The sequence below is a fragment of the Culicoides brevitarsis genome, unplaced genomic scaffold (assembly GCF_036172545.1).
Source record: "Culicoides brevitarsis isolate CSIRO-B50_1 unplaced genomic scaffold, AGI_CSIRO_Cbre_v1 contig_71, whole genome shotgun sequence".
In the NCBI taxonomy this organism is placed as follows: Eukaryota; Metazoa; Arthropoda; class Insecta; order Diptera; family Ceratopogonidae; genus Culicoides; species Culicoides brevitarsis.
In genome coordinates, this window is record NW_026973455.1 from 1 (window position 1) to 12,144 (window position 12,144).

A 12,144-nucleotide genomic window follows, 5' to 3' on the forward strand; every position below is an offset into this window, starting at 1 on the left:
TATTTTATTCTTCTAATTGAATTTGGGCTGATTCGGCTTTCTCCTTTGCTCTTGCTGTTGTTCCAATTTATGAACGAGTACGAGCGGAAAGGATGAGAAAATTTGTTGAGATAGTTCAGGGACATTTACATTAAATTTAGTTATGTAAATATTTTCTCTCGTGTGTGTTCAATTTTACACCTAGGCAATTTTTTCAAACCTGAAAAATTAACAAACATGCTGATTGGAAAACAAACGTCTCTAATGACCAATTACAGAGTCATTCTGGCTGGAGGATGCGTTTGCTCCAAAAAAAAAAAAACAACATTTTTGGTCCAAGTAACGCTCTGATAGTTTTTTGCATAAATTTGCGGCCAGATTTCTATCTGGATCATCAAATATTATGTGTGCACGAGAAATGTGTGATTTTAGTTAATGAGAAAAACTCAACGTGAAGGGATAATGCACGCAACCATGCATAATGAATGGCACTTTTGGTCTTCTCTTCTTCCTTTTCATTTTATTTTATTTTTTTTTCTGTGAAACCAGTTAAATTAAAATTAAATTGGGGGACTTTGTTACCACAGGAAGAGAAACATATCCTTTTGAAACAAGTGAAAAGGGAGGAAATGGAATTAAAAACAAAGAATTTTAAAATATTTTGAAAAAAAAAGTCAGCTGGATGGAAAGCTGTCACATTCAGTCTTCGTACAAGTGGTTGTCAACTCTTAATCTTGCGGCGTGAAAAGTTTTTTTTTTATTGTTTGTTCTTTTATTTAATAAATTTGATTTTTTTTTTAATTTCCATTCGTTTAACCATACAGATTAGTTAATATCAAATAGTTAATACAAATGACCACGAGGAAAATGTCTTTCTGAAAAATAAAAAAAAAATGCAAATTTAAAAAAAAATAATTAATTTTGAGTTATAACAATAAAACAAAAAATTAAGTTCAATTAATTTTAATTTTTAACTGAACGATTGAGTCTTTGTATTTAATTATAGATTTTACCTCCGAAAAAAAAAAAAAAAAAAAAAAAAAAAAAAAAAAAAAAAAAACAATTTATTTAATTATTTTTTATATAAATAATTTTTCTTTTATATAATTTCAACTATTTTATTTCCTTTTATTTTGACAATTTTTAAAATTGATTGATTTAAGATTGTCAAAAATATTTAATAATTAAAATAAAATAATTTTAATTAAAAATCAATTTAGAATTTATTTAAAAAATTATATAAAAAATAATTAAATAAATAATTAAATTAATAAATAAATTGTTTTTTTTTATCGGAGGTAATATCTATCAATAAATTGTATAAAATTTTTTAAGATATTTTTTTAAAAATATATTAACATATTGTTACAAAAAATTAATAATAAATTTAAATTCGTTTTTCTTTAAATTTTAATTAAAAATTAAAAAAAATATAATTTTATTACAAATTCAGCAATTTTCGAAATTATTTGCTAATGTTAAATTTAAAAACTTTACAAAAAATTAAAATTATTAAAATTTATTAATTAAAAATAAAATAAAGTAATATTTGAATAAAATCATTTATTAATAATTATTAATATTATCATTTATTAATTAATTGAAAATTAAAATTAATTTATTTTTTTTATTATTTTATTAATTATTTCAATTATCAATAAAAAATAAAAAATTATTAAAAAATTTAAACTGACATTTAAAACATTTGATGATTTTTTTTATTTTTTTTTATATATAAATTTTTTTCTTACAAAATTATTGGGCTTTATTTTTTTTAATAAACCTACTATAAGAGGCTTAATAATAGGTATTTAAGCTTTCCATTCATTTATTTATTTTTTTTCGCTCTTGATTCTTCAAGAATAAATTAAATATAGAACAAATATTAAATTAAATCAAAATTAAAGTAATTTTTTATGTCGAATAAATTCATATTGTTTAAACAGCTCTTATTTTTTTTAACAATACATCTCTATTAAATATCATGTAAACTAATTTTTATTTAACCTTCTAAGAAATTACAAAAATTCATTGGAATCACCTCAAGCAAGGTCAGAAAAATTCCAAGTCCTCCGGTCAAGCACATTTTTTTTTTATTTAAAAAGTTTCCCAAAAGGAATTTCATGCAGAAGAATTAAAAGACAAAAATTGTACTAAAGATCCCCAAATAACGAAACTTAATTTATAAAATAAAGTGGTCAACCACTAAATGCCAACTATCCTCTTGATGCTCTCATGTGAAGTTTCCATCCCAGAGGAATTCAAAATGTTTTCGTATTTAATTATTATGTTGCACACACAAGATTTTCATGCATAGATACTTACGTACACATAAAAAAAGATAATAACTTTGAATATTTTCCCCTTTAACGCAAAGAAGAAAAAAAACTGTAAAATTTATTGCAGTCATTGACTCATTCTAATTCCTCAACCATCAAATTACTTATTCATGTCTTAAACCACATCTATATAATTTCCGTTATTTCTTTCTTTTCTCTGCTTACGGAAAGGAGGACATCATTTATGACAAAACATTTTTCTCCGGTACTCATGCCAAAGTTTATTGTCCATCAAATAAAATAGGACACACGAATTCAGACAAATTTTTTTGAAGGAATTTTTATGCAGATCATGTCCAGTTTTTCTTCTTTATTTTTTCATTGTATTCGTATCGTAACGGGGAGGGCTTTACGGGATGATATACAACATAATTGTGAGAAAAGTGACTCAATAATATTTCATGTTTCTTTGTCTTTAATATTTTTACTTACCAAAATGAAGTACATACATTTTTTGATAAAAAAAAAATAACACAGAAAAAAATCACAATTTAATTTTTCAAAAATATTTTTTTTACTTCACCTTCTAATCTTACACCATTTTTCAATTATATATTTTTTTTATATTTTTTTAATCGTTTTTTTCTACACATCATCGTACTTTTTTCCAAAGCTTAACATTCTTTTTTTATAACTTTTTTTTTTATTAATGAACGTCTAAAATATTTTAAAAATGTAAAATTCAAGTATTTTCTTCTTTTTTTTTGTCATCTAAGTTAAGTTATGTTTTGCTTTAATCGTCGTCATCATCATATTGGTAAAAAATATTGGTTCTTCCGAAAAATAAAAATTAATGGTAGTTTTTGAGTTTTTTTTTAATATGGAATTTTTATCTATTTTTTTTTTTAACTTTTATTAATTTTAATGTTTTGACCGTCCATTAAAAACATCACAAATTTGTATTTATTTTTTACATTCATTCGTTTTTTTTTTTGTAAATATATTTTTGTTTGATTTTTTTTGTGTGTGTAAAACTTTTATAACAGTTTAGCAAAAAAACAAGAAGGATTTTTTTTAATAATAATTTTTTAATAATATTTTTTTTAATTAATTAAAATTTAAAATTATAAATGTTTATTTTTTTTATTAATTCTAAAAAATATTTATATTTAAAATAAAATTTCTTAAATAATAATCACAAAGAAAAAACAACTAGAAAATATGTTTAATTATTTTTTTTTAATTTTTACTCTTTTCTATTGTTGTTGATTAATTTTCTTTTAATTTTTTTTTTGTATATTTTGATTTTTCCATAAAATTTTTGGTATAAAAAAGGTTCAAAATTCAAATGTTCAGAGAAATTCGAAACAAATAAAATATGAAGTTAACAATAAGTCGACGAATTTTCCTATGTGAAAGTGAGAAATGCTAAAAAAAATGTCGGAAACATCGTCGAAAGCCATTCTCACGTCACATTTATTAACGATAATTATCTGTAAGAATGATGGGAGGGACATGTATATTATTACATCGAATATCTATTGAAGGAGAGAGATGCGCGTTGCAAGGAAAATTGTTTGTTTGTGTCTGTCTGTAATATTTTTAATGCTTTTTTTTATCAACTATTTAATGATAACTCTATTTTAATGATGTTTTTAATGTATTCTTTTATTAATATTAAAATTAATTGATTTTTTTTTTCATTTCTCTAATGTATATATGTTTTATATTTCATGTATATTATTGTATTCATTATTTATTTTTATTACATAATATTAGCAAATATTATTTTTTTTGTTTTTTTTTTAATTTTTCCATTTTTTTTATTTGAGATTTTCTTAGCAAATGTTTTTTTTTTAATATTCTTCACTTCTCTAAATATGCCTTAGTAAGTTAAAATTAGAGTAAAATTTAAATTATTTTTGTGTTCGGTAAGCCGCTGTTATAATTCCATATCTTGGGCTTCGTCTTCACTAAAATCGGACATACTAGATTCACTGTCAGAACTTTCGGCCTGTTCTTGATCACGTAATGCTTCTTCAGTGGCAAATTTTTTCACGTAGTCTAAAAAAAAATATTTAATATTAATAAATTTAAGTTTTAAATTAAATTAAATTATTTTTTTAATTATTTTATTTTTTTTTAAATTAATTTAACATTTTTTTTAAATTTTCTTAAATTAATTTAAGAATTTTTTTATTTTATTTTAAACGAAATTTTTTTCTTTTTGAAAAATAAAAAAAAAAAAAAAAATTTTTTTAAATTTTTTTTTAAGATTTTTTTTTTTAAAAAAAAATGGCTATTATTTTTTTTTATTTTTTAATTTTTTTATTTTTTTATGTTTTATTTATTATTCAACACAAAAATTTTAAATTTAATTTTTTAATTTTTTTTTAAATTTTTTATTTAATATTTTCTTTTATTTTTTTTTTACTATTTAATTATTAAATTTATTTTAATTTAAATATTTCAAAAAAATTTGGAGCGGCCTAAAATTTAAAAAAATTCAAAAAAAAATCGTACCTGAAACTTTCTTCTTGTACTCCTCTGGCTTATGCAAATACATGGCAGCTGCATCTCCATTCAATGGATCAACGGGATTGGGGTATGTTAAGAGTTGTGGCAAAAATGATTCAAAAATGTTGGACAAATCTACAAAAAAAAAAATTTTTTAAAATTTTTCCAACAAAAAAATAAAAAAAAAATCTCACCATAAAGTGCAGTCCATGCTTGATTAATGACGTCAAGACAGACGGTACCAGAGACTTCGTCAATGTTTGGATGGTAAACCTTATTCATGAATCCGATGCTGGGCGACTTGAACGGATAATGTTCCGGCAAGTGAACTCGAACCTTCCAAACGCCTCCTTCATAGGGAGCTAAAAAAAATTAACAAAAAAAAATTATTACCATAAAAGGTGAAAAAAAGATTTATTTTTATTATCAAATTTGTTTTTAATTTCGCTTTTGACGCGCGAGTCAATGTGCCAGATGTAAAATTATTACAAAATTTGCAGTGAGAGTGCCAAAAATATACAAGCGAATGCTTGGCGTGTGACGAATAAAACCGATAATTTATTTATACATGTGTTAAGAGTAAATAAAAGAAATAAATTAAACATTTCGCGGTGTTGTTGCTACTTTTGTAGCGAATTGCTGGCATTTCGGTGCACGGTGCATGACTTTTGTTGATGATTAACAAATTTTATTTTCGTTTTTTAATTCTTTTCGATCTTTTTGTGGGAAGAAGATTCCGTGCGTGGGTGTAGAAATGGGGATTTTCCACAGATTTTAATCAAAAATTTATGAATATTTTTGTTTTGTTGAAATATTTGTTCAATTTTGTTTAAAAATGGGTTTGAAAATATTTTTTTAATGTTTAAAATTTAAAAAAATATTAAATTATATTTATTTTTATAAAAATATTAATTTGAAAAAAAAAAATAAAAACGTAAAATATTTTTAATAATAAATTTTAAATTATAATTTTTTGAATTAAATAAATAAATAAAATAAATTAAATAAATTAATTAATTAAGTTTTAAAAGTAATTTTAAAATTTGTAATTTAATAATTTTATTTTATTAAAAATTATTTTATAAAAAATTAAAATTTATAATTAAAAACATTTTTTAATTTAATTTTTATTAAAATATTTTTTTAATAAATATTTTTATAAATTAATTAAAAATTAAACTTCATAAATTAATAAATTCAAAATAAAATTTTTAATTGTTAAAATTAAATTTAACAAAATGTTTCTAAAATTTAGATTTAAATTAAAATAAAAAGTTTTTTGCAAATTATGAAAGTTTTAATTTCTTTCAAATATTTTTTTTTTAATAATTTTAATTTTTTCAAAAATTGTTTTTGTTGGTAACTGTAGTTTAAAATTAATTCTCAAATTCAAAGATTTTTATTTAAAATATTTTTAAAAATTGAATTTTAATTTTTTGAACATTTTTATGCGACTAATTTAAAAATAAAAAAAATAATTAAATCATTTTTTAAAAAATTTAATTTAAATTTTTAATTAATCATTAATAAAAAATTTAATTTTTTATGAGTCATTTTAATTTAAAAAAAATTTCCTTAACATTGTTAAATATAATAAAAAAAAAATTTAAATTAAATAAAAAAAATTAAATATTTTTTCTTTCAAAATTAAAAAAAATCAATTTTTCATAATTTCAAAATTTTTCGATCCCCCGCCACTGCTCATTAGATGCTCAACTCTAAACACATTATATCATTTAGCGCGCACACACAATGAACACTCCACATATAGCTAGAAATTTTTACATTACAATTCTCTACACGTTAGCACTTTGTACAGCATATGTTGCACAACGATGATACACAAACCTTCATCAAGGTTGCCAGAGTTTTTTTCTACACAACTACTACTTAGGCACACACGAAATTCAAACTCTGTTAATAATAAATATTTACAGATGGAATTTGAAAACTTTGTTCTGTCTATATTTGTTTTGTTTTGTTTTTTTTTTCAAACAAAAATTACTTACTGCCTCGAGGTCCAAAGAACTTTACGCAGAACTCGTTGAGCCCGCCGAGAATGGTGACTTCGTGTTTACTCTCGATACTGAAAAAATAAAAAGAGGAAAAATGAAAAAAAAAACAGGAAACAAAGGAAAATCCTGCTTACAGTTTGATGACGTCAGTATCCATACGTCTTTTTCCAGCACTGGGAGACGACATGATGAGCTGTTTTGTAGATTTTTTATCGAAAACTCACGCAAAAAAAAGAGTCTCTGATGATTTTGTCTTGGAATTGTCGCAACTAAAAGCTGCCAGAACTACGAGTTCTTTCGTTTTTGCCTCTCACTCTCGTTCTGCTTTGCTGTGATTTCTCGCCCACTTATTTCAAAACTACGCTGAATTCCTGCGATTGACCAATTTTCGGGTTTTTCACTGCATTCACGATTTTTTAAAGTCTGAAAATTCGGAAAAATCACATTTGGATTTTTTGCTGTGATTTTTTTTTTCAAAAAGTGTCGAAGAAGAAGAAGAAAAAATAACAATGTTAATCAGCTGTTCCACAGCAGTGGATAAATACACAGAAAATGAACCAAACTTTTGCACTGTACATTTAATACTGCCAGCTACGATCGTTAGGCATCTGGTATGAACAAAGAAAACGCGTACAGTTCTACACGTGCGCACTGTCGTCGCTATTTGTCGTGAAAATGAACATCCAAACGATGATTCAGTGAGCGCGCGAGCCACCTTATGAGCCCCATGGGAAGCGTTTGTGTCACACGCATCAATGAGCAGGGTCACACAGCAACACTTTTCTTGTTTTTCCACATCATTTCCCACGTACGTACAAAAAATATTCTCACACGCACATCTGATCTTGGCCTGTTCATTTTCTACCCAAACACAGCACAGCTGAGAATTGTTTGTTATGATAAGCCACACACACACAACAAACAACAGGCTCCTAACTTTCGACACAAATTGCCAGATTGACCTATTTTTGAGGCGAAAAACGGGAAATGGTGTCATGTCGAACGAAATTTCAAACGAGAAAAGAAAGTGAATGACGCAAATCATCTTCGTTATCGTCAGGAAATCGAATGAAATGCAAGGAGATAGAGACAAAGAGACGCTAAAGATAATTAAAGTAGGTCAAGTGATGTTCGTGATTGACCCATTAAAGTACTCAATGTGGCAGGTAATGCATTTTAAAGGTTTTTACAAACAATAAAGACAAACAAACCAACCAGTATGTAACTAATTGTATCATAAATCTATACGACACGGAGTAATACGAGTAGTTAAACAATCGTTCAATGTAATAAAAAATGAGATTTTACAATTTTTGTGAAATTTTACATGAGCGTATTTTTTTAAATTTTTAAAAAGTTTTCAATATAAAAGAATAAAAAAAATAAATAAAATTATTCATTAAATTTTAAAAAATTCAGCTATATTAAATTTAACTAATTACTTTATTTAATTAGTTTTTATTAAATTTAATTTAATTTTAATTTATTTATATTTATTTTTTACTTAAATTTTTAAAAATCAGTTTTTGTCTATTTTTTTTAATTTTTGCGATTTTTTATTTTATTTTTTTATTATTTATTATTATTATTATTATTTTTTCAAAATTGCATCTAAAAAATTAAAATAAATGATATTTATTAAATTATTAAAAATTATTCCATTTATTTTTATTATTTATTTATTTTTTTTTTTTTTTGAAAATTGCATCTATAGAATAAATAAAGAATAAATAAAAATAAATGCTATTTTGATCAAAATTAAAAAATGAAATAATTTTTCAAAATTTTTTTTTTTTAAAAAATTTTTTTTTTCAATTTTTTATTATTTAATTTTTTAATTTTTTTTTTTAATTTTTATTTTTTTAATTTAAAATTTTTTTTTTTAAAAAATATTTAAAAATTCAAAATAAATTATTAAATATTATTAAATAAAATTAATTATTAAAATATTTAAATTATTAAAAAAAAATTATTAATTTTTTTTTACTAAATATTTGAAAAATATAAATTATCTTATTGAAATAATTCAAATTACATTTAATAAAAAAAAATATTCGAAACCATTAATTCAAATTTTCAAAAATTTAAGTTCATGGACATCATTCCATTTAAACGAGACAATATAACATTTTTTACAAAATTATCTTAAATGCAGTAGTAACAAAATAGTCGTACAAAAGTGTGACAAAAAAAACCAACTTTACGAGTTTAAACCACGAGAAAGAGATAAGTTATAAAGTAAAGTAACTCCATGTTTGTACCAACCGTATAAAAAAAAAGTCAATAGAAAAGAATGGAAAAGAGTCATGTCATAACTTGCAGAAACCTGAAGAAAAGTAACGTAAGTTGAGTGTATGAAAGAAAATACTCGATGTGCTCGAGTTGAAATTTATGTACAGGGTGTCTAACTTATTTTTTTTTATTTTTATGAAAAATTGATCGAAATTTTAAATATTTTTTTTAAATTTTTTTTTTTTTTAATTTTTTAGATTAAAGGAGCATTTACAAATATGAAGAAGATGAATTAAGGTAAAATATTATGAATTTAAGAAAACACTTGAAAGATTAAAAACTTGACATGGAGAGAACAAAACAGGCCCATTGGATATGAAGGTCAAAACAAGAAGACGATAACCTTCATGTTTTCAAATATTACTATATTTACCAAATTTTTTGTAATTTCTTCCGAGTATAGCCAAAGTCTTACAAAAAACTCACACATACCTCACTTTGTTAGACATTTGAATATGTAACATGTATTTTTTTTTTGTTCTCAAACTAGGTACTTCAAAAAGTTATTGTGACTTTCATTCATGTAATTAATCTAAGATTTCATCCATTAATTAATCAGGAAACGTCCATCTTGTATCGGATTTGTCATTCATTTTTTATCCCCGACTGATCCAGAGCCTTTATAATGGAGTTAATAATCAGGAGTCTCCAAAAGTTGATATAACTCAAAATGAAGAATGTTATAAACCTCAAAAAAATTTAAATAATGAGCGAAAATATGACACACATGATCACAAATCATACAACTGCCTATCTTGGATAGAGAGTCACATTAATTGTTCCAAAAATTTTTGTTTTTTGATTTAAAACAAAAAACATAGGACTTTGAGAATTGTTTAGATGTTTTGTAAGAGGTGAGACTAAATCAATGACATTTAAAAATTAAACGTTAATTTTTCTAACCTTTGTATAGATTAGATAAATTAAAATTAAAATATTCCAAAATTAAAATTCAGAACGAAATCTAAAAAAAGAAACTTTTTGAAAGTACGAATTTCAATTCAAAACAAAAGTAGCATAATGAAAAATTTTTCCATTAATCGTACTTCAAATTACATTTCAATTTATAAAAATTTTCTTCAATAAGTATTTACTCAAAAAAGTTATAAGACTCTAATCAAATCTGATTCACTTATTTACCGTTATTTACAACTACTTGACTACATTGTTTCCCACATGTCTACTAGGTTATGCAAATATAATTCCTTATCATCATTAATTACACATTTCTTATCTTACATTTCTGAGGTTTTCACTTCCCTTCAAACATGAAAATTTCACTTTTTTTTTGTCTGTCGGAAATTGACTCATCGTGATTAAAAATTTCACCAACACACTGTACCTTCATAATAATTTTTTTTAAACTAAAAACTCTGTTATTTACAATTGTGTTGCGAGTTGTGCTTTAATATATTTTAACATGCGCAATAAATCATAAAAATTCATTTCTTTCACATCTAATTGCTTATCACTCATTCTTTCACTTTTTTTTGTGTGTTTTGTGTCCGGAGAGGTTATTATCACCGTGTTCGTTGTCGTCGTCGTTACTCATTCCAAATTAGGAACAACATCAAAACGGCGCATGAGGTGATCATTGCCCTCTTTTATTGTTGTCTGTTGAGGCAGGTTTCACTTCTCTCCTTCCTCTGTTTTGTTTGTCTACTCGTTGTAGTCTTTGTGTGCAACAAAATCAATGCAAATTTAGCTCAAACTCGCAGGTATATTGATAAAATATTGAAATAAATGTAACATTTAGTGCATTTTATTTGGTGTTGCTGCCTATTTTCTTCCGTATGCTTTTCAAACAGAAAACACGTAGAAACACATGATCGTGTTATGTTTTTTTTCGAATTTATCTCCGAGTTGAGCATACAAATGTTTTTATGTTTTGATTTTGTTTTGTAATACATTCGTACCTTTCTACGTCGTTTCGTACGTACAAAAATTTACGATGTTTTTTTTGTCAGTCAACATTTTGCGTAGTAAATTTTTGCAAAAATAAAAAAATTACTGGAAATCAAAAATTTTTGTCGAGAATTTCTTTTTTTTTTTTGTTGGCAGGTTTCTTGCGATCAATATAAAGAGAGAGACCTCATACAAAGCGCATACACACTGCTGCACAACTTGCATAGATTTCAGCCTATCGCTCTGAACACAGGGCGTCAAGTGTAGAAGAAAAAAAAATTTCTAATATTTTTCGTCGTCTGAAAATCTGTCATAACCACACTTTTTGTTCATTTTTTCCATTCGAGCAAAATCTCGTAGAACATTCTCACCACAAATTACGCACAATTTTACCAAATTTGGACAGCTTTCGACAAATTGCGACATCAAAAATTAAATATGAACGTCACCCTGTGATTTCTGCCATTTGCATTGTTATTTTTTCATTTTTTTTACACTTTTTGCAAAAATTCTAAAAATGTTGCGACATGACTCACCTGAGAGCTTTTGACTGGGAAAAACTCGCGATTTTTGACGATTTTTTTGAGTTACACGATTAATTTGCTACTATAAGATTTTCATCAACTGAACCTCATCAGCTGTCACTTTATGCTGTACGACACGTAGAGTCTCGTGCAGCGTGTGGTGTGTGAATTGCGACACATTGGGCTGATTTGGGCTGTGAAATGTGAGGTAGGTCATTTATTTTTTCAAATACTTTTAATCAAATATGTTCAAAAATTACTAAAATACTTTCAAAATCATTGATACTTTTGAAATTTGTAACGAAACCCGAGTCTCGTAGGTGTGTCTATGGAAATGTATGGAAAAATAATTTACTTGGGCGTCATTCATTAATAGAGTTGACAATGTAAGGGGAGGGACTTTGACGAAAGGGTTAGGGGGTGAGTTTTGAAAAATAAAGTAAAACTCGTTATCAAAATTTAAAGTTTTGTTTTCATTGAATTTATCGGAATTAAATTTTAGATGAAAATTGCAGGGCTGCAAAAACTTATGACTTAAACTTAAGCTTCAAAAACTTTTTTGACTTTTGACAAAAGCTTTAGTTAAAGTAAAATTAAGTCAAAAGTTTTTTGAAATTTCGACCATTTTTTTTG

General features: G+C 24.5%; 1 protein-coding gene across 1 annotated transcript; it reads right to left on the minus strand.

Annotated features, from left to right (window-relative positions):
- Positions 1–3,597: 3,597 nt before the first annotated feature.
- LOC134836601 (ubiquitin-conjugating enzyme E2 H) lies at positions 3,598–11,657 on the minus strand. The gene is made up of 6 exons (XM_063851793.1): positions 11,524–11,657; positions 6,925–7,213; positions 6,785–6,861; positions 4,970–5,137; positions 4,782–4,910; positions 3,598–4,322 (listed from the first exon to the last, which is right to left on the minus strand). Exons 2-6 carry the CDS (start codon positions 6,975–6,977, stop codon positions 4,201–4,203), a joined length of 549 nt encoding a protein of 182 aa, XP_063707863.1. The 5' UTR covers positions 6,978–7,213; positions 11,524–11,657; the 3' UTR covers positions 3,598–4,200.
- Positions 11,658–12,144: the final 487 nt, after the last annotated feature.